General features: G+C 42.2%; 3 protein-coding genes across 3 annotated transcripts in view; 1 reads left to right on the top strand and 2 right to left on the bottom strand.

Moving 5' to 3' along the window:
- Positions 1–7,941, bottom strand: part of LOC139345157 (phosphatidylinositol-binding clathrin assembly protein-like) — a 29,894-nt gene extending 21,953 nt beyond the window's left edge. The window contains exon 1 of the mRNA XM_070983671.1: positions 7,077–7,941. Coding sequence (XP_070839772.1) covers positions 7,077–7,206 — 130 coding nt within the window. The 5' untranslated portion in view covers positions 7,207–7,941. The remainder of the gene's footprint in view (positions 1–7,076) is intronic.
- Positions 7,942–12,266: 4,325 nt separating this feature from the next.
- Positions 12,267–16,165, bottom strand: rab38c (RAB38c, member of RAS oncogene family). Its single transcript, XM_070983682.1, has 4 exons — positions 15,962–16,165; positions 15,116–15,246; positions 14,248–14,385; positions 12,267–12,920 (listed from the first exon to the last, which is right to left on the bottom strand). The coding sequence occupies exons 1-4, from the start codon at positions 16,152–16,154 to the stop codon at positions 12,759–12,761; spliced, it is 624 nt and encodes a 207-aa protein (XP_070839783.1). The 5' UTR covers positions 16,155–16,165; the 3' UTR covers positions 12,267–12,758.
- Positions 16,166–17,038: 873 nt separating this feature from the next.
- LOC139345164 (ras-related protein Rab-39B-like) lies at positions 17,039–22,253 on the top strand. The gene is made up of 4 exons (XM_070983681.1): positions 17,039–17,444; positions 18,273–18,505; positions 18,980–19,250; positions 19,459–22,253. Exons 2-4 carry the CDS (start codon positions 18,291–18,293, stop codon positions 19,612–19,614), a joined length of 642 nt encoding a protein of 213 aa, XP_070839782.1. The 5' UTR covers positions 17,039–17,444; positions 18,273–18,290; the 3' UTR covers positions 19,615–22,253.
- Positions 22,254–22,510: the final 257 nt, after the last annotated feature.

Raw genomic sequence — 22,510 nt, 5'->3', positions numbered from 1 at the left:
CGTGAACGCTACACATGCAGCTCGGGCAGACTGGTAGAAGAATGGCCTAAATTCTTCAAGGATTTCTCTGCTTTGAGATCAAAATGTGAAATATGTTCAGCATCCGTTTAATCTTGAAGAACCAGGCTTTGCATTTCTCTAAACTTGTGCGTTTTACAGTCAAACCCTTCATATAAATAGACCGTCAGGTGCACATACTGTATAGCTGCTCCATTTAATCAGTTCAGTTTTTATCAGCCAGTTTAAATGAATAGACGCAGTGTTCTCAGTAGTACTGAAAGACTGTTCAGATAATTACATTAAAAACAACTAAATCATACAAAAACAAGGTGATAACTTGCTCATCCTTTTTGATATATACTCAATTGAAAACAGTACAAACGCGATATATTGAATGTTTGACCTCATCAGCTTCATTGACTTTTGTAAATATATACTTATTCTGAATTTAATGCAGCAACACGTTTTGGGACAGGAGCAGCTAAAGACTGGGAAAGATGTGGAATGCTCCAAAAACACCTGTTTGGATCATTCCACAGGTAAACAGGTTGATTGGTAACAGGTGATCGTATCATTGATTGGGTATGAAAGGGGCTTCCTGGAAAGGCTCAGTGTTCACAAGCAAGGATGGAGCCTCTCTGTGTGGTGTTCACACGTTCTCCCATGCTTGTGTGGTTTCCTCTGGGGGCCTAAAACACGTATCTCGGGTCATTTATCCTGTCAGTGCCCTTGACCAAGACACTGGCTTATGGCTGGAGTTGGTCCTCAGGCTGGGTGAAAATGCAGAGAACAGATTTCACGATGTTGTACTGAGTATGATTACAATAAAGGAAACTTCTGCTTCGGAATCTCTGCATGTAAGGGGTAAGGCTGAAAACCAACGTCGAATGCCAACAATGCCTTGGATCCCTCAGGCAGCACTGCATTAAATACCAACATGATTGTATGAAGGATATTACTACATGGGCTACAATTCATCGTTGCATCTACGAGAGCAAGTTAAGACTCCACCATGCAAAGAGAAAATCATGTATCACCAATGACCAGAAATGCTGCTGACTTCACTGGCACATCTGTGCCAGTAATGCTGAAAGGCACTCAGGTTTTATCGTCACATAAGCTGACATCCAGACGACATCTTTTTCAGGGATGTCCCCATTTATTCCAGCAAGAAAATGCCAACCCACATTCTCCATGTTAAAACAGCATGGCTTCGTAGTGAAAGACTGTGGGTACTACACTGGCCTGCCTGCAGTCCAGACATGTCTCCCATTGAAAATGTGTGGCGCATTAGAAGCACAAAACACCACAAGGAAGACCCCAGACTGTCAAGCAACTGAAGTTGTATATCAAGCAAGAATGGAAAAGAATTTAACTTTAAAAAGTCCTCAGTTCCCAAACGCATACTGAGTGTTACTGAGTGGAAAAGCTGATGCAACACAGTGGTAAACATGCTCCCGTCCCAACTTTTTTGGAACATACTGCTGGCATCAAATTCAGAATGAGTGTACATTTACAAAAACCAATAATCAGTTTGAACATGAAATATCTTGTTTTTGTTCTGTTTACATCCAAAAGGACTTGCAAATCATTGCATTCTCTTTTTATTTATGATTTACACGACATGTCAACCTTTATTGGAAATGGGGTTGAATAAAAATCTTTCAGGTCAAAACTTAAAAGTCAAGATGAGAAGCAGTTTTACGCGACTTTGACAGCAGAGCACAACATGGCAAAGAACAGCGCCCCAGCAACTAAATCAAACACACGAGACAAGTAAAGGAGCTAAATTAAAAACATCCCGATGCAGTAAGTGAAACCACTGAGGAGGGAGAGGAAGTGAACTTGTATTCAAAGGCAGACGGAGAGAGAATTTGTGTTACTGTGAGAAAAACTTCAAGCAGTCTGGTTTCTGAGGCAGATCTTTGGTCTGGTTCTTCCACAGGATCAGAGGTTATCAGGGTTTACTTGGAAGCTCTGTGATGTTTTCTGCGCCCGCTGAAACGCTGGATACCCACAGTCCCAGTTGATACCATGGTTAATGTTTAATGCGTGTCAAAGGCACCCGGAGCACCCGCAATTCACTGCAGCTAATGCTTCAATCCCCTTCAGATTTACTTTATTTCATGTTATTTTTGAGTGTGAAAACCACATAACTGCAACAATATTGATAATAGTTTTCATCGACTTGTCCGAATTTTCCTGCCCGTGAATTGTCGGCACAGTCACACTGTCGGAGTCTCACTCTGCTGCATTAATGTCATGACATTTGGTCCTCTGCATTAGGGCCAAACATTAAGGTCTGTGTTTTCCCACTATCTGAAAATGGGAAGTGAAATATGTAAAAAACACATATGCAGTAAAATCTAAAAAAGCTGACTACATATTTATACCTGACCACTAAGAATCGGATCTTATCACTGAAGAACATGAAAATGGCTAAAACCCTGGAATCACCCCTATTCATAATCTGTTTTTATTGTAAGGAATTTTCAAAGTCCCTTGTCCTAATTAAATCTCAGGGCATTAATATCAAAACTGTACACGGTAATGGTAGGGTTCAGTCATGCTTTACACATTGTTAATGGTTTGTTTGTGAATTTCCTTCTGGCTCAATAATTAATGGGACCATATTGATTCCAACTAATTAATGCTTCCCGTCAAAAGAGAACACACAAAAACACACCATTAAGGTGGACGTGCAGCACAATTTTAGGCTTTGTGGATGTCGTGCCACCACTGTGGGCCAGACCGAAACACCTCAACAACTATTGGAAGGATTAGCATGAAATTTTGTACCGACGTTCATTCTCATGTTCATGCCATAGAATTAATTTTAATGACTCATCTAAGCACCATCATCAAGTCAAATTTTTTTTAATTAAAAAATTTATTTAATTAAAAGCCTAATGACATCCCCATCTGCCTGTGCTATGTGTTCAGTGCTAACCTGTCAATGTTAGCATGCTAACAGGCCAAACGAAGATGCAATTAATGTCAGTGTGTTCCCTATTTTAGCTGCATGGCGGCTGTGACAAGTATACAGTTCATCACTTGTCTTTCCTTGGTGAAGTTTGCATTACTCACATGTCTGTAAGTACTACAGAATTAAGCTTAAGTGAATTAAGCTAACAGGGTGTGTAAATTCAGTTGGGTAGCTTCACAAGTCAGCTGCAATATTTGACATGTTTGCTTTGATTTACTGTTTGAGTTGGTTTAAATGCTCACCAACATATTTATGTATCATGTTTTCTACTTTGTGAACACTTTGCTCAAACAAAGACACTGTTAGCTATCTATGCTATCTACAGTGGCTAAGTGCAGCCTCACAGGGCTGCTAGCATAGCTTGTTTAAAGGCATTGTTTTACTTCTCACCGTGTAATAAATAGCAAAGTACTCATGCGTCTACTTAAATACAATCACATCTAAATAATAGAGCTTCTTCAGCCAAATATTTCCATGCTGGGTCCACCTCTGTGTATTCCTTTGGGTGATAATACATCAGCTAACATTTAATCATCGCTGTGTGACAGTGTCGGTAGCCAGAGGGATGTGATGAAGTATCGGCTGTGTGATTGCCAGCTCGCAATATTGATTAACTGCAGTCCACACAGGAAATAATGTACACTGTAACACAATTAAAAATAAGATTTAGGTGGCATTTATACAACAGAAGATAAATTCAAGGCATTTGAAATGCTAGTTGAGGCTAAATGTAACCAGTGTCTTAGAGAAAGTGTGGCTGGAGGGACTCTTACAGTAAAATGTAGTAAAAACTTTACTCAAGATATTTAAAGACCTCGGCTTTAGATAAAAAGAGTGATGTTTCACAACCTGAAACTGAATTGAATTTTAAAGTCATTATACTGACACATAAATGTGGAAGTGTTTGTGTACTTGAAATACAATACAGCCACACCATCTGCCGGTATTTTTTGTCTTCTGTCACCATTTCAACTTTTCAGTGACTTCTTTCGCTTCACTTGCCTGAAAGGCCAAAAATGTGACTCCAGAGGAACAAAAGGCCCCATGATTATTCCCAGCACATCTACAGTACATCAATATTACAGCCATGACACACAACCAAATAAATCACACGCTGAAAAACACAACTGACTGTGCTTTCAGGGGCAGAAGGTCATTTTTGGCCTGATTACTATTCTACGTGTGATAGATCTGGTTTCTGTTGACACTCTCCACCATCTCAGCCATGCAGAATATTGCCTAGTGAGATGAAATCCCATTACTCTGTCTGTCATGCTCATCATTTGCTACGGGGTTGTAAATAATCAGCATTGGCCGTTTATGTCACCAGCCGGTCTGTCAAGGTCATGACATAATATGGAAAAAAAATGCCAATGAGATCCGGGTTCGCTCACTCTGAGTAGCTACAATGACCAGCATTGCATCTGATTTATCATGTGTTGCATTTGGAGAAATGGCACAGCAATTCATCTTTTCTTCCCACTGTGTCTGGCAAGGATGAATCAATAACAAGTTGAGTATATTGTAAAGGAAACTGAAATGTCGTCTGTATTCATCAAACCTCTCCGATTAGGTAAACTGTTCCAGAATCACTGCCCAGCTGCAGACACAGAAAAACGTTTGATTATATTTTGTTCCTTTAAGCCTATTCTGTAAACCACATTGATTTTGTTCCATTTGCTGGTGTCGTTCACCGCTGAGGGCTTTTACGCACCCTGCCTTTGCCTAAAAATACAGACCAAGTAGGCCTTTCTGTCACTTTTTATGACCCTGTTTTAACCAAGCAGGTTGAATAAGAAAAGACTTAAATCCAGCAGTGGTCTGGGCGAGTTGCACACATCTGAGACCCAACATCGACCCACAGTCTTGTACAGCTGACTCATCAGAAGCTCCTTTAGAGTGGAGTTCATTGCCTTTTCTTTCCATTCTTTATTCACTTCCTCACCAAGGCCCTCTCAGCCAGTCGAGGGATTAGATCCACTGACCTCCTGATCGCAAACACGCTTCCTTCCTGCAGCTTTCCCTAACCTTAAAAGTGCAGCCTCTGCACCCCATAAATGCCAGAGTCATATGTTATATTATGATGTCCTGGATGGAGAAGAGGGGCCCTCCTGAGAGGAAACAGAGAGTGTTTTATTGTGAAAGCTGGTTCGAACAGCTGCATCTGAATGGCTCAAGTACAAAACACTCATTTAGCTAAAAATTTCAATTCAAGCTTCCAGAGGGGTGAATTGAGCCAGGCCTACAGTTTCTGCTTTGCCGTGGGGCGTTTTATGATCAGGGTAAGAGCCTGATCAGAACAAAACTGCCTAATATAACCACCTTGACCAGAATAAACCGACCCAATCTGAGAGAAACTTCATTGTCCTTGAGAGCGGTGGCATAAACCTTTTTATAATCCAGTTGATGGGTGGAAATTTGTCATGTAAATGCTCTGGTTCTATTTTTAGAAGACATGCTCTCACCCTTGAGTTAAATGACATTTAGTTTCTGAGAGACTCCGACTCATGGAGGGTGCTGAAGGTGGACGACCTTACAATTTAATAACTGCACAAAAGCAAACCAATAATGGTGCCAATCACTTGATGCCCTTGAGCTTAATATTTTCTTACACTTACAACAATACTTTATTTGGACTCATCAATCGCCTTGATTTTCTTTAGAAATGAAAAATGTTATCACAGTCGGAGTTAACTGTAAAGTTTCCGTCTGCACCAGCCGGAAGGTAAAACATTAAGTGGTTATAGTTGTAACATCACTGAAAATCTAAATAATGAGCTTTTACTGGTGGTCACCATCAACGTGAGGAAATCAAAGCAGCAGTAACTACTCAACACAGTGACTCAAGAGTCTCAAAAGAGGTTGTTTTCACCATAAGCGCATTGACAAACTTGCTTCTGAACCCTCTCAGACACCCCCACTGGGTGCTTCTCTGCTTTATTTGCCTTTTTAGTGATACAGGCCAATTTAGATGTATTATGTTGAGGCGCCCGGTGGCACATCTTGTGAAGGAGCCCAGAATTCCCAGTGTCACCTCTGCTGTGGACATGACTGACTAATCCTCTGCCAAACTTGACTGGCTGGGTGTGTAGCCGGATGACTGACGCTCAGGCTGTTTGGCTACCTGCCTTGTTGTTTTCTCTCAGACTGATTTATCCACATTTCCTCTTGATTAGCCATCTTGCTATCGCCCCCCCTCCTCCGTGTCTGTCTGTCTTTTGTAGCTGTTGGACAGACTGCCTCTGACTCTGACTGGCAGCACCATTGATTCCCCCTGCTCTCCATCGATCATGTCAAGTAATTATAGTGAGGCAGAAAAGCCACCTAACCTAATAATCACTGGTAAAAATCTACATGTGAGGATTCCTCTCTCTCCCTGTGTGCATAATTGCTGCAGTTTGCACACACAGGTAATTAGCACAACGTGGAGATAAAGAATCTGTACTGACACCAGCACTGCTCTGCTTTAAACACCTCATTTTAACACCCACCAGCGGAGCTACAGCACACGCACAGTATGACTCTCCCTCTACTCGCTCCTCCATCACCTCAGGACTGACAGCAGTAACACATTCATTAATGATAGTAATGCACCAGGAGGACATGACAGTCAACTTGGACTTGAGATTGAAGAGAAAATGTTGGTGATGCTGCACGAATTATTCTGCAAGGAAGTGTCTCCGGGGGACGCAAGCGCTGCCGCTGATAGTGGCGTTAATAATGGATAGGCCTACACTGTAAAGCGGCTGGTTGCAATATGATTAGCCTATAGCAGAGTGGCCTATTTCCCCTGAATGACATGCACAGACAGTACCTGGCTGACTGCCCCTCGCCTGATATCAAAATTTACTGCTTGCATTAATGCCCAGGTGCGCTGCTTTGCTGCGTAAATCACAGTTGAATCTGAGGGAATGTAATGGTGCCTAATTAAAGAGGCTGAAAACATAAACCGGGCCGGATGAGAGAGGGGGGGTTGAGGGGGGGTAAATAGATGCTGTTTATACAAGCTATCCTTTGTGAGGAAAGATGCTGGTAGCTTGATGCATGCAGGCTATTTATACAGTAAGCACTGATGGTATGCTTAACCTACAGTCAAGGTGTTTCTTCTTGGGTCCGCTGACTTCATGCGTCGTGGCCTTGCAGACGGCTTTGCTGATGGCAGATCCGGTCATGCTGTGCTGCGCGGCGGCGATCCGGTCCGTCAAAGACTGTCCCGACATGTTACTGAGGAGGAGGAGGCAGGCGGAGTGATGGTCGAGTCCGGGTGGGGGGAACCAGGGAGGACGATCAAAATGTCTTTAGCGGCAGGGAGGAGGGTAGTGCCCTCTGCGAGAATCGGCCGTGTGAGCGGGAGGAGGAGGAGGAGGACAGCAGCAGCGTACACCGGCGAGGATCCGGTGGGAGAATTCATGCGGCGGCCAAATAAAGCATAAGACGGTCACATCCAGGGGAGCGTTTAATATTCGGTCGACGGCATCAGGATGAGGCAGCTGCAGGAATGAGATGCTTGAAAAAATAGTTGGGGCAAAAATATAATCAGAGCATCAAAAGCAGCTGATAAGACAATGTAGCGTCAGTAAATGTTTCCCTGAAATTAGCTGCTGCCAAGGGTGAGATGCCGGTACGAGGGCTGAATCCGAAATAACGATGGCAATAATCGAAGGACTACCGGTGATTATTATCAGATCTGTGCGGCATCCCCTACGACTGAACACTCATTTTTTTCCTCAGACGATATAAAAGCATTGTCCTTTCCGTTTTTGCCTCTTCTTCGCCCGGTTTCTCCTCTCAATCTGTGCAGAGATCCTACCGCAAACACCTCTCTGGTCCACACAGCACCCCGCGCTGGCTGCATCTAACCTCAGCCGCTTTGATTTTTTTTTTTTTTTTTTTTTTTTATCCCCCAGTCTTTTTAATCTTCTTACAAAAGGGTGTATTTCTGTGTTGAGGGTGCCGATAGGCTAATTCAGATTTTTTTTTTTTTTTTGTCAGTCAAACTTGTGCGTAAAATGGCAGTACATGAATCAGGTGACTGGGAAAGGAGGGCGATTGGGCCACTTCTCGGGTCCGGGGAGGGCATCTTAAAGCAGAAGGCTGCCCCGGGTTTTCAAGGCGAGTCAAGGCATCAGCTGTTTCAACACCTCCGTGCGTGTGGAGGGTTCAATACATGCTGTGCTGTCCAATGAAATGTAGACACATGTGGAGGAAAATCCATGATGATATCAACCCAAGGTGTTTGATTTGCGGTGAATCTCATCTTATAGTATATTTCACAGCATTTCAGTAGTAATCCTATATCACAATATTCCCATATGGCATCAGTGTGCCTATGACCCCACAGTGACCGTGTTTTATTTTGGTGCCATAATAAAAAAGATCCCAGCAAACATACCGTGCAATATTCCTTCGAAGCTTTCCATATGGTGACATTTCTTGAAGCCTTAAAATAATTTTCTCAGGCTGTTCCAGTTTGATCCGCTTAGTTCCAACAGCATTTCCAGTTTGTGTCTCAATGACATTTCATGGTTAAGTAAACAGCATCAGGGAGCAATCAGTGATGGTTCCTGCTTTATTTTAAAGACCAGCATCTGAAGAGGCTTTCTAAAGCTTCTGAAGACTTTTCTCTAGGGACCACATCTTTTATTAAAGTGAATATTGCTGGATTAAATTGTTAAAGAGAAAGTTCCTGGGAAAATGTATGGAAATGTCATTTGGAAACTTCTCTTAAACTCCAGACGAAACTTGACTTTTTGCTATTGGCTGTGATATTCAGTAGTGTATTTAATAGAGAAATCACTGCTCTTCATGGCACTTTTGAGTCATATGTTGAAGCAGGAAAGTTTCAGAGGAAAGTTCCTTTTTCCAGTGTGGCTTTTAGTAGAAGACACTGCTCTCTAAGACTGCAACTAACGTTTTTCATTGTCCATTAATCTGTGGATCATTTAGGCTAATTGATTGAACAACTCCATAATAATTTCCCTTCTCCTCTCACAGGATCATTCACATGAGGGGAGTCGTTGAGGTTTCATGTGAGTCGCTGACCCATGCAGCCATCATGTGAGTTGTTAAGAGGACATGAGGACATGGATGACTTCTAAACCATCAGTCTTCTGTGACCAAAACATCTACATTATTGTCCTCAAGGGAGTGTCCCTAATGCTTAAGGTGTTGGTGGACTGCTGAGCCTTGACCTGAGGTGTTGGCTCTGCTGCGTTTTGTTTCAGTTTTGTTCCCACAAAGTACAGGTGTGCGCAGTCCTCGCTGCACTGGACTGTGTACACCACACTGCTCTGCTTGTGCCTGGACGTTCTGTCCTTGGGGTGGACAAGCTTCTGCTTTGGAGTTTTTCATTTACTCCCACAGTGTAAGAGCTGACGATATTGATGTTGCTGTCCACTGCACTGATGTGACCTGTAAAATCTTCCACTTCCTGTGTCCTAATTTTTGACCCAGGTGTCATCAACATACCTAAACCAATAGCTGGGGGTTGTTCCTCTGAAGGAGCTCAGGGCTCTGCTCTCTACTTCTTCCACAGAGAGATTGGCCACTACCAGAGAAACCAATATCTCTGCTTCTGTCAGAAACCCTCATTGTACTGGAAATAGACGGCTGTCAGGCAGCAGAGCCAACCTCACCCCAGACCACATGAGCCCTTCTAGACCTCTGCCTGACAGCCATCTATTTCCATTACAACAAGGGTTTCTACCGACAGAAGCATGATCTCCAGGTGTTTGAGGGTGACTTGAGCTAAGTAGACATGACATGTATTTAGTTTCAGTCAAAGATGCTGAATGAACAATACTACTGAAAACATACTGCACAGTATATATGCAGCGGCACTAATAAATATTTTATTGCATGTAGCCCGGTTTCACAGAAAATGCAGTTACAAATGCATTGCATTACAAGGCCGGGCTATTACACATCAAAGGGACTGAAGTGAAATATAAAGTAGATGCCTAATTTGAGAACATGGAATTTCATATTACACTCGAGGCAGACTCGACAAAGACGGCTGTTCTGTCGCCGCTGCGTTGCAAAGAGCGGCACATACCATGTTTTTCACTGGCAAGAAATTGATTTTAGGGTTGGAGAAAAAACTTCGTACCAACAGCAGAGCCAGTAGTTTGACAGTGAGTCAGGTTTGCTGATGAATTTGTAGTGAAATATCCACCTTTTGAGGAAGAAATGTCAATGATTATAGATTGAAACCATACAGAGTACATACACAAAGGCATGGAAATTAGTGCTTATCTGCAAGGACGTTCCACTGCACTTGGGGAGCCACATACATCGTAAAGTGGTTTACACTTAAGCACTGCTTTTCCTAACTAAAGAAATTCTCAATCCACTAACAGCCTTCGGGTTTTATCAACTCACTGAATTGTTCATTTACTGGACATATCTGCTAAATTGATTCTCCTCCATTACCTCGACAATATTTATATCTATTTCTGGCTGCAAAGGGTTCTCGTGTGTTTTTGCTGGGTAGCGTGCAAGAACAGATTTTCCAGTCCATCAGTTCATCATGATCCAGTGTGACAGAAAACATCTTCACTTCAAGCAGGCAATTATGAATACACAGAATGTATCCTTCAGATGCTGCGCATTTATGTTACATGAAGGGATTAATTTTACATCATATTAGCAAAGAAATAAGGCTGTGATGCTCAGCAGATGGGCAGTACAAGCTTTGTGACCATAGAGAGGAGGCTAGTTAACCGTCTGACACAACTGTCCAAGTTTCACTCTGTCCATCGTCAAGTCATTAAACAGTATACATTCACCCATTTCCTGATCTGTTTAAACCCAGTGCAACCAGTTAAACAGGGACACGTGATACATTTCAAAATACAATAATAATAATGATTTGACTGTGACAAGTGAGCAGGGCACTATGGGTAGTCAGCACGTTATCTTTCAGTGTACAGATGCTTTTGGATTTCAGTCATTTGTTTACTAGCTGAGCATCAGCCCCTGCATGAGGATATTCAAAATTAAGAAACTAAAAGCAATAATTTGACAAATTGGGAAATATGCCAATTCGCTTTCTTTTTGCACTTTAAATGACAAGATTGATACCACTCTCATCTCGAGCTGTTACATGTGAGGCTACAGCCACTTAGCTTAGCTTAGCATGATGACTGGAAAAAGGCTAAAAAAAGATGACTAGGCTCTGCCTGAAGGTAACAAAATCTACATTCCTGCACCTCTAAAGCCCAGTAATTAACATGCTGTCTTATGCTGTTTAATCTATACAAAAATTGTAAGTGTAAAAAAATGTTTTACTGGAAGTTTAGGTGTTGGACGATGTCGGTGCTGGGCACAGTAACGTCCTGGATTCTCCTCTGGTTGCTTGGGAACTGTCCAGAGAAGAATTGCTGCTTTTTATGTGCATTAAGCAAACAAGACATGATGTGTTAAAACATGAGATTTATTGGTGCTGGTAGGCAGATTTTATTTGGATAGAGCCAAGCTAGCTGTTTCTCCATGTTCTTAGTCCTTATGCTAACTCTCTGCCAGAAAACTAATATATAAATCCCAAAATGGCAAACTTAAGCTTGAAGATTTTTTGTTAAAGTACTGTTTAAAAGGTCAAGGATGGATTTTCACACTAAGTCTATATTAAATTAGATACGTGTGAGCAGAATCTCAACAAATCTGAATGTAGTTTCTGAAGTTTGACAGAAACTGGAATCTGTAGAAATCATTTCTTAGACCTCAGTCACACTTAAGTGTAGGAAACTTGTGCATGTTACTGCGAACTTCAGCTTTAGGTTCAAGTTTAGCTTCTCATGATGATCAACGTCACATCCCTGCTAAAGCGTTACTGAACAAAATACAAAACCTTTTTCTGTGTACACTCCACAGCCCGCTGAGTGTGATTTTGTTGCTTCGTGTGATTCAATTCTGATTTATTTTAGGGAAAACTGCCTCTCAGATCTTTGACGGCGCAAGGTGCATAAAACTTACGACTCTGCAGACATTTTCAGTGTTTGCAGTTTTGCCATTTTCATATCTCTGGAAGACTTAATTTCCCTCACTCTTTTCCTCTGATCATATAGCAGACTGCACGATGATGGCCCGAGGAAAAGTACAAAGAAGCCTTCACGTTTCCATGTCTGTGTTCACACTGCAGACAACGTGCCAAAGTTTCAGGAGCTGTCAGTTCAGCCAAATGTCAAAGGCACAATGTCAGATATGTTCACAGCAAGCAAGAGAGGCATAGGCAGAAAGGTATTGATGGTTACATCACAGAATGTTAGAAAAATGATGTAGTTTTCATGTGCAAATGTAATTACTATAAGCTCAGTTTTAATACCTCTCATAGAAAACAATAAAACTCAACAATTTCCTTTGCAAAAAGGATGAAATAACCAAACACAGGGTTTCCTATAGGTGTCAAATATAAATCATGAGCTATCGCTAAAATATAAAAAATAAGAAGTCGACATATCAAAACTGACAGATCACTTTTAATGCCTCTCTTCCTAAAATGAATAAGCAATTTAAGACATGTTTCCCTTGAATTTGAAAATGAACAGATTTTTTTAAGGGTCTGCAGAAGCCATGTCTAAAATGTAATCAGAACCCAATCTTAGGTGTGCCTGACATCGTGCTGGGCTGCAGTGTGAACACAGCCCGTGAACACTGTGGGCTAAGATCGGGGGAACACAAAGGCGATTTCTTTACAAACAGTCCCTGAGCCAAACGTATCTCTGTGGCCATGTCACAGCTGTCCACTTCCTGGTTGTCTGTGACGGGTCAGGGGTCACCATTTCACACATGACGAGCAGTTGAGATGATCCTTCGTGGTGTTGGCGTACCCAGACAGGACAAGGGTGCTGGGGTCTCGCTCAATCATCGGGCTCTCCTCGTTGTTCAGGATGTGCTCGACCAAGCAGCGCGCTGCCTCGTCGATGTTTGTGTTTTCCTGAGGGAGGAAATTAAAGAAGACCCCCGTAAAGGAATCATGTACCACACTAGTGGCATTGCTCTCTGGATGGCAATGCTGGTCAGTACACCACTTTGGTCCAAAATGAAATAACCATTGGATGGATTTTTACAGACACCCATGGTCCTCAGAGAATAAACTCTTCTGACTTTGTAGATCGTCTGACTTTTCATCTAGCGCCACCATGAGGCTGACATATGTGGTTTGGAGTGAAACATTTTCCTATACTATAAGTTTGATTGCTTTAAATTTTGCTCCAGGTATTCAGGGTTTCTAGAGGACATATTTATTTTATTCTGCAGGCCAACAGACTAAGCTAAGATAGTAAAACATGCCAAACATTATACCTGTTAGACATCAACATGTTAGCATTGTGATCATGTTAGCATTTAACTCAAAGCACAGTCATGCTAGCGTCAGCACAGAGGTGCTAGCAGGTACAGACTTACACTTTTGGGATAAATCCATTAAAACATTTATCTGTGATGATGAAACATAGTTTAACAGAGGGACAAATAGAGAAGAACCATGAAGTCATTCACTCAGAAATGTCAGTTACACAACAATATTTGATAACCAACTTTGGCCACCATTAGCTAACTGTCATATGTGAGGCTGTAGCATCCAAAGTCTTGAGTTTAAGGATGTGATTTATTGCTTCAGAATTCTAATTTTCTTTTCTAAGGGGAGGATTGCGGGTTTTTTTTTTTGTTTTGTTTTTGTTTTGTTTTTTTTCCAAAGGCTACACGGTCTTGTTTTAATATCTTTACAGCAGAGCAGGAATGTCACATCCCTTCCACAAATGTCTAATTCAGTCCTTATCACAGTCGGAATGGAAAATACAGCATATCAAAAAGTTTGATTTTGAATTAATTGACTATCTCCCTTTTCATTCCGACACTGCACACAAAGCTAATGAGAAGCCGGGTGTCATACACTGTTAGAAACAGCACTGTTTCTGTCCTGAGCTCTCCGACCTGTTTGCTGAGCCAATTTGTGCTCACTAACTCCACTTCTGTCTTGGACTTGCACCCTGGTGTGTAACTCATTAGACGGACTCTGGATGAGCAGAAAAAACAGTCGACTGACTCACACCAGTCTGCAGACATTCCTCTACGTGTCTCTTAACAAAACAGAAAATAAGGTTTTCTCACTTTTAGTGTTTGCAGAGTAATTATCAGAATCATTTCCATTTACAGTGGGCTTCGGTTGTAGTGACATTGCGATTGCTTTAGCCAGTCAAATATGTAGTCAGCCATTATATAGAGAGCAGCGATATTAATCCAATATTAATACCCTTTTTTACCTTTGCAGATGTCTCAAACCAGCCAACAAAGCCATTCTCCCTGCAGAAGGTGTCGAGTTTGGGCAGCTGGGAAGCCAGCTGGTCTGACTTATTCGCCAAGAGCACAGCTGGAACTGGCCTCCCGTGGTTCAGGGTCACCTTAGGAGAGAAGAAAGAAAGGATGCATGATGGTTGTACAAGGTGTAATATCATGTAACTTACTTTGGAGGCTATTTTATGTTTAACTGTATGAGAATTTGTTGTATAAAACACCCTTGTTTAACTATCTTTATAGGACATATAAGACATGATAATGGTTGCACTTGGACGTACTGTGCATGCCAAAAGTGACAGAAGTAATTGCGACTGATTGATTGTCTGTTTTAGAAAGCTGAATCTGTGATAACCCGACTACAGCCGAAAACAACAGTATGAGCGCTGTGAGAGTGAACCAAAGCAGTAAAGCTACAGGCCGGACAGAGAGCTGAGGGGAACGCAGATTCAGGTGATAATCCTCCGTAAATCCATCACTGCAAGCAGCATCTTTCATATGATAGATTATTTTTTATAAATGCATTGATTATATCCACTTTAAGGTGTCAGCACGCTCCAACAAGTGTTTCTCTGATGGTACATTAGCCTCTGAAACACCTTTCTGACGTGGGAACTCGCAATTCTTATAATTTTCTGAAACTATCAACACAACATGGGGGCCCATTTCACACAGGGATTGGTCGATATTAACAACCTGCACACAGAGCTGGCACAAAGAACACATACGGTTGATTTTCTTGCCTACTGTTTCATCTGTGACGCCTTGGGTTGAAAATCTGATATGAAATAAAGAAAGGCCTCAGTTTAGGAGGTGGGTCGACTTAAGATGCCTGACCTTGGAGTCCAAGTCATCCTTCCACTTCAGCACGGCGTCGAACGTGGAGGCCCTCGTCACGTCAAAGACCATCAGCGCTCCCACCGCCTCCCGATAATACACACGAGTCATGTTCCCATACCGCTCCTGTCCTGGGACACGTGGACAGCCATCAGACACACACATATTTATGTAAAGACACCTTTCATGTCTGTAAAATCAAATCAACTCACAGCACGGTTTATCAGTGACACATAACCTGAGTGTGAGCTTGTGTATGTGTGTGTTTGTTCTACAGTGGCTGCCATCATGTGACTTATATTATGGGCATGGGATCACTTGAGTCACAGCCAGGCACAAGATCTACATTCCTCAACCAGGCTTCAAATGACAGGGAGGGACCAGGCGTCCAGAGGACAGACACACACTCACTGGGAGTTCACATCATACACTGCAAAAACCTCCATCTTATCAAGTTATGATTGTATATCACTGTGTTCTAAGGGTAAAAAATATATTTTAAAAATGACTTTTTTGTGTGTTTTAGTGCAGCATCATCTTAATGCACTGACAGAGAACAAGACATTTAGGACTCAAGAGGTTTTTTTGGTGAAATACGGTGCTGTTCAGCTTTCTCACACGCTCCTACTTCTCTAAAACTGCCCTCAGATTGATTTCAAAAGCTGATTAAGACGCTTTCCAGATTTTCACAGCTGCTGACAAAAGTTTTTTGTTTTCTCAAAACACGCACTCTTTCCCACAGAGAGTAGACCTGATCTGCACGCACAGTTTTATCGTTGTAATCAGCTGATGCTTAATGAGTCTGTAAACCAGGGTGCACTATGGGGTCGTTAAAGTTTAACAGACCTGCTATGTCCCACAGCTGGAGCCGGATCACAGTGTCACTGTCCCACTGCAGCACCTTCAGGGCGAAGTCCACCCCGATGGTGGCTCGGTAGTGCTGGGAGAAGATCTGATGGACGTACCGCTTGATGATAGACGTCTTCCCGACTCCCAAGTCCCCGATGACCAGGACTTTAAACAGAAGCTCCTGCTGCATGACCGCAGCTCTGCAGAGAAAGAAAGAAAAAAAAACTCCCCAGTGAAAGTATGGAAACTTTATGAAAGGGGCAGGTGCGCAGGTACAAAAACCAAAGTGTGAATTAGCTGAAGACTTAGACTGCTTAGCTGAAATAAAGTCACGAGCAGTAGAAAAAAAAAAAAAAAAAAGGGTAGGTTTTTATTCCATCCAGTGAAGAAATATTATCCAGTATCATCGAGACTACAGCCCACCCGTTTAATCACACATGACAGTCTGAGCCCGCTCCTGTGAGCAGCTTCAATACAGCTGCTTATCAAGTGGTGGTGCGTTCGTGTGCTACTCGTAATTTCTTAGTACTTAATTACAGTTCGATCCGAGAAATTGTTTGTGGAGGCATTCATTACGAGCTTATTTAAACATCACATCTAGATATTCATAAAACGCGGAGGGGTGGCTGTTTACTATGTTTTGGTCTGCGTTTGTTTTAAACTGACCCCGAACAATGATCCACACCGGATTTAACTTTAACATCCGCGCAATTACTTTTAATTTTACACACCACCCCACTGGTTGTTGTGTGTGATGTCTGTATGTTTTACATCTGTTTTCAAAGTGTGTTCATTTATTCAATGTCTCCCCCATGGGTGGGATTGAGGTGAGAAAGTGAGGTAGACGTTGATGTTTGTTATCGTGGCTCCTTCCGGATAAGTTATTAACAAAAACAAGTGTTTTACTTTTCCTCAAAATGAAAGTAAACGAGTTCAGAATGCGCTTACCACGTAATTTGTGTTTTGTTCCTACAGCCTTTGAATGCAGCAGCAGGACCCCCGAGGATTTCTGCTGCGCCGCTGCGTCTACAGTTACGGTAATGGTGCTGATGAGGGCGAGGACTGTGTGTGTGTGTGTGTGTGTGTGTGTGTGTGTGTGTGTGTGTGTGTGTGTGTGTGTGTGTGTGTGTGTGTGTGTGTGTGTGTGTGTGTGTGTGTGTGTGTGTGTGTGTGTGATGTTGCTGCTGTTGTGTGCTGTCCTGCTGCCATTTCATCCGCGGATCGTCACGGAAATATTGACGGTCAAATCAACCCGCAGCTCGGATCATCTGTCGCTTTGCACGCTGCACAGGCTGCTTTCATCCGTAAAAACGTACCGTTGATGGTGGACAAGCGGCCGAGCTGATACGATGCATGTTATTGGTGCAGGTTATCACTGCGAGCCGTAACACAGCCACTGCTACTCTGAGGGATCATTTACGAAGACACAATCATCGATATGGGGTTTGCTTTTTACAGGTACTGAGCTCTTAACTTTAAGGTAAGCCATTATTCACTGCTTTTTATTAGACTGTTGTCCCCCATGTTAACCATCAAAGTGAATAATACTCATACTCGCATTTGGCTTAGTAGGCTGGGCCTCACGTTTCAAAGAATTTACTCTTTGTGAGATGAGTGTCACTAGAGGCCTTCTAGGAAGCAGCTGCAGATATCTATTATCAGCCAGCTGATTATCTCTCTTTAAGCTTCTGTTTGGCTAGCTTCAAGGCCTCATTGTGTGCTCCACCAACCTGTCTAGTACCCACATGGGGGCTGACTACACCAATGTTTATTGAGTTGGAGAGGAGTGGCCTCCCCCCTCCCTCCTTCTCCTCAAATTAGATCACCCAACTGTAAATCACATGGACACTGCTGAGATGATATGAGGCTATTGCTCTCTCCTCATGATGGCAGAATTATCCATGTGGTCCGCAGGGTCTGTGTCTGTCGTCTGTTTTGGTGTCGTTTTCTTCTCTGAAAATGAATTTGAATGTGTAACAGAGACGATAAAGCACCTAACACGTAACATCAAAATGCACCATAATTTATCGATAGCACATGAAGCTCAATCTGCTTTTAATTTCATTTCAGTTGCCTCTTCAAACACTACATGCATAAGAACTGGCCAAAACAATCTGTTAGGCCTATGTAGTAATATGAATTAGAGTTAATCCATTAGTCAGCCTACAAAATGTTAAACAGCAGCTGTTTTGATAACATGAACTGATTCAAGCGAAAATGGCAGATCCTGAAATGTGAGCTTTTACTGCTGTTCTTTGTCATATGACACTAAACTCTGTCACTGAGTGATGGCTTTATTTCCCCCCAGATTTTATTCTGGTGAGACATGGAGACGATATGGCTTTATCAGTTTCGCCTGATCGTCATCGGAGACTCCACCGTCGGCAAGTCGTGTCTGATCCGGAGGTTCACTGAGGGCCGCTTCGCCCAGGTGTCGGACCCGACCGTTGGGGTGGACTTCTTCTCCCGCCTGGTGGAGATCGAGCCGGGCAAAAGGATCAAGCTACAGATCTGGGACACTGCAGGCCAGGAGAGGTTCAGGTAAAGACAGATTGATTTGCTTCTCTGTTTCTCGTCATCCAGCCGCAAAACGGCATCATGACCTTTAAACGAAAATCATGTAGATCTATGCTGCTTTTCCACTTTTTTTTGTTTTGCACATAAACTTACCCTCCATCATACTCCTACCTTGTCCCAGTCCTGTTGGATGTCTCCTCAGAGGGGCATTAAAGGTAAATTCATTCAAATCCCACAAAACATGCATTGAATGCATGTCTGCAAAACCCATGAAAAGTCTAAAACCAAATATCTGTTATTCCATTTCTCAGTACTTTGCATCTTTCCTACTGTTTGTGTGGCTCTCAGCCCAATGGTTCCTGCTCAAGACATAAATCGTTAAAACAGGTTGTTGTTCGGGATCTATCTATCTATCTATCTATCTATCTATCTATCTATCTATCTATCTATCTATCTATCTATCTATCTATCTATCTATCTATCTATCTATCTATGCAGGTCTATCACCAGAGCTTACTACCGTAACTCAGTCGGCGGGCTCCTACTCTTCGACATCACAAACCGCCGCTCCTTCCAGAACGTCCATAACTGGCTGGAGGAGGCCCAGAGCCACGTCCAGCCGCACAGCATCGTCTTCCTGCTGGTCGGACACAAGTGTGACCTGGAGGCCCAGCGCCAGGTGACCCAGCAGGAGGCAGAGAAGCTGGCAGGGGCCTTTGGGATGCGCTACGTGGAGACATCGGCACGAGACGCTATCAATGTGGAGAAGGTGTGGATGAGGTTTTAAACCACATCTTTACTCAATCATCGCGATTGTTTAGTTAATATCATATGAGTGTGTGAAGTGTGACATTCATGCTATTGCATTTGCTGTAATGTAGAGCAGCACGGTGGGTCAGTGGTTAGCACTGTTGCTAACGTGGAGTAGATTAAGATTCCTCACAATCTAATTTGGATTTTCATTTATTTTTTATAAGGCGTTCGTGGATCTGACGAGGGACATCTTTGAGCTAGTGCGGAGCGGGGACATCAAGATCCAGGATGGCTGGGAGGGTGTCAAGAGCGGATTTGTGCCCAACACCGTCCATTCCTCTGAGGAGGTCGCCAAGGGCAGCCGGCAGTGCTTGTGCTGATTTACCTGGCTGCAGCATGTGGAGGTGACAGGTGGTAAAACTTCAGTGGACTCCATCTGTGGGAGATCTCTCTCGTCTTGGCTGCACTCAGGCCAGTTTTTTTGGGACTCGTAACATTTCTCTGCATAGTTACACAATTTGCATCTATATATAAGACCTTGTTTTAACATTCAGCTGCCTGTTTATGGCTCCAAATTTAAGACACTTTGTTGATGTTCCTAACCGGCGTAGAAGCACAAGAAGCATCCTAACCCCCCCCCCCCCCCCGTTCTGTGTGCATGTGTGTGTGACTGTAATAATCCTGCTGTCTTTGCAGCTCTTACCAACACTTCAGCTTTACTGCACTTTTGGCCTTTCCTGATGTGTACAGCTACACCCCAGTGGCCAGTTACGTTGTTGCCGCACATCTCTTAAAGACTGATACTATCACTGTAGTGTGTTTTATGCTCATGTTAATTTACATCCGAATCAAGACTGAGCCTCCGCCTTTTCATAATACTTGGAATATATTGCAACTATGTCCAGTGAGACAGAAGAGACAGAGAGATGTTCACTGATTGTACTGCGCTACAAATCCAAGTGGCTTAACACATAGAGATAGTGGAGGGTAATGAAAGTGAGCTGAAATTGAACCAAAGTTTCAGACTCTGTCCTGTTTGTCCGTCTGACTGCTGACGGCTGCTGGACGAAGAGTTTGCGCTGTGAAATTGTTCAATGGCACATCTGCTGTTTGCTGAAAGGAGAAGTTGCTGTAGCTGATTACCGATAGCCATTTTAACCTGATCATTGCAAGGATTTTTTATCCATATGGTGAGAACCCAGTTCATGTTTACTACTCTGTGTTGGTTTCCCGGTGAGAACAGTTAAAGACATGAAGGCCTTTGGTATGGATCCCTGAAGTGTTCAAAATTAGATGAAGACATTTAAAATGAAATAAATAATCATATTAGTAAATTGTACAATATATATAAATTAACAAATTATGTATCAAGTATTATTATTGGATTGTGTTTATTTCATGATGTAATTTTTCATGACATTGCCCCTCACCTATTAGCTCACCAAGCACTCTTAGCTAGCTCAACAACTGCTACCAGAATTAGCCAGTTAGCTCCTCTTAGCTAGTCAACAACAAATGTCAAAGTAATTCTGAATCAGCTATATGTTTAGCTGTTAAGTAAACAAAGTACACTGACACAGAAGCTAAACTTCTTTAACTTTTAAGTCTTAGCTTAGCAAGGTTAGACATGTTACCTGCCTAGCTGGTTAGCTGGCTAACTCGCTAGTCGGGTTGTGAGCTTGAGTTATTACTCAGCTCAAAAGTGAAAAGAGAATGGTAACATTGTTAGCTAGCCACCACACAGAGAGACCATCTGTCTTTTTGCACTTCATGGGGTTGTTTGTCTTTCTGTGAAGTTAGTCCACCATGCTAGTTAGCCAGCTAGGTACTGTATGTAGCATTTGCAGCCTTGTCAAGCTGTAGATATGGTTATGGTGATTGTGGTCTTTGTTTACAGTGAGATGACTGGTTCAGAAGCTAAGCTAAGTGAAGCTAAATGGCTAAGTATGATGGCAGTTGTTGAGGTGAAGAGAAGCAGGCGGTGGCGTGTGAAAGGTGAGTGTGATAACACCATTATCATGGAAAATTACATTGTAAAATAAATTGAGACGTTATGTTAAGTGACATTATGAAAAACGTGCCATAAAAAAACTTATTGACGGAAAAAAAGACATGTCAATGTGAAATAAAAATCAGAAACCCTTGGAAAAATAGACTTCATGATAATCTAAGAAATTATAAAAAAGAAACCCATTGTTTTATTTATGAATATTATGGAATTTATTCATGTGATATTTCATGTATAATTACTTATTAATTCATTCAATATTGAACACTTTGGAGCTCCATACTTGTGGAGACGGATTTTAGTTTGTTTGAACAAGAGCCTGCTCTTAAACATTACACGACGCCTTCAGGTCATAATCTCACGCTTATGCCTACAATCCATTTATAAATTCAGTCAAATCCATATTTATAATCTGTGCATGCCTCTGGTTTAGCTCAAATTTTCCAAAGAAAGAAAAGATTTCTTTTATTTTTGATAAAATGTAAATAGCCGTTTCACCAGGAATCTCATCAGAAACAGGCGAATTAATGAAGGGTGTAATTTGTTCCTTGGGATAACAATGCATCTGGCACAATGACAAAAATGTGTATGAAACAATGAAAGCAAACAAAGTAGGATTATTTTGAATGCTGCTACAAGACCTCAGGTCAGATTGGTGGCATTAATATTGACCAATGCATTAGTTTCGAAAGAACAGTGAATGAGTTCGTTTATTTTAAGCGTGCAGTGGAAGTGTCTCTTCAGAGTGCCTTTTGGAGGAAAGAAGCCTAAACATGGAATCCACTTCCTGTTCATGGATACAACCGTGTGTTTATCCTGTGACAATTCAAACCTAAACTCTGAGGTGGCGGGAAACACATTGGTATCACATTACGCAACCTGTAAATAATTTTACCCCGACAAAGTTGACCATTCAATGTTGTTGTGACTCTGGGATTATAATAGCACATGTGTCATCAATAATAAATGCCTGGAGACATTAATAAAGATTTGCCTTGTGCAAAGATTGGAGATATACTGCTCTTTGTACCATTGAAGTGACAGACTGTTGTGTAGCAAGTAATGGTACAATAGCAATATATTGATGTAATGCTGTATGTGACCACTAGATGGCAACCTTACTGTGTGCAGATGAGGGAAAAGCTATTTCAACACATATTTACTCAAGCATTGTGCTTAGGTACAAGTTTGAGGTACTTGTACTTTGGTGGAGTATTTTCTTGAGCGAGTCACCGGTGACTCAGAAAAACCGGTAAAGGTGGCTTCAT

Source organism: Chaetodon trifascialis, chromosome 16 (assembly GCF_039877785.1).
Source record: "Chaetodon trifascialis isolate fChaTrf1 chromosome 16, fChaTrf1.hap1, whole genome shotgun sequence".
Classification (NCBI taxonomy): Eukaryota; Metazoa; Chordata; class Actinopteri; order Chaetodontiformes; family Chaetodontidae; genus Chaetodon; species Chaetodon trifascialis.
This window is presented reverse-complemented; position numbering and strand designations above follow the sequence as displayed.

Bases quoted from the DNA above. Each gene is read 5' to 3' on its own strand.
- LOC139345164 (XM_070983681.1), top strand. From the start codon at position 18,291: ATGGAGACGATATGGCTTTATCAGTTTCGCCTGATCGTCATCGGAGAC. The intron at 18,506-18,979 runs GTAAAGACAGAT...CTATCTATGCAG, and splicing joins GCAGGCCAGGAGAGGTTCAG to GTCTATCACCAGAGCTTACT. The intron at 19,251-19,458 runs GTGTGGATGAGG...ATTTTTTATAAG, and splicing joins ACGCTATCAATGTGGAGAAG to GCGTTCGTGGATCTGACGAG.
- rab38c (XM_070983682.1), bottom strand. From the start codon at position 16,154: ATGCAGCAGGAGCTTCTGTTTAAAGTCCTGGTCATCGGGGACTTGGGA. The intron at 15,247-15,961 runs GTCTGTTAAACT...CACGTGTCCCAG, and splicing joins CCAGCTGTGGGACATAGCAG to GACAGGAGCGGTATGGGAAC. The intron at 12,921-14,247 runs GTAAAAAAGGGT...TTCCTCCCTCAG, and splicing joins GGTTTGAGACATCTGCAAAG to GAAAACACAAACATCGACGA.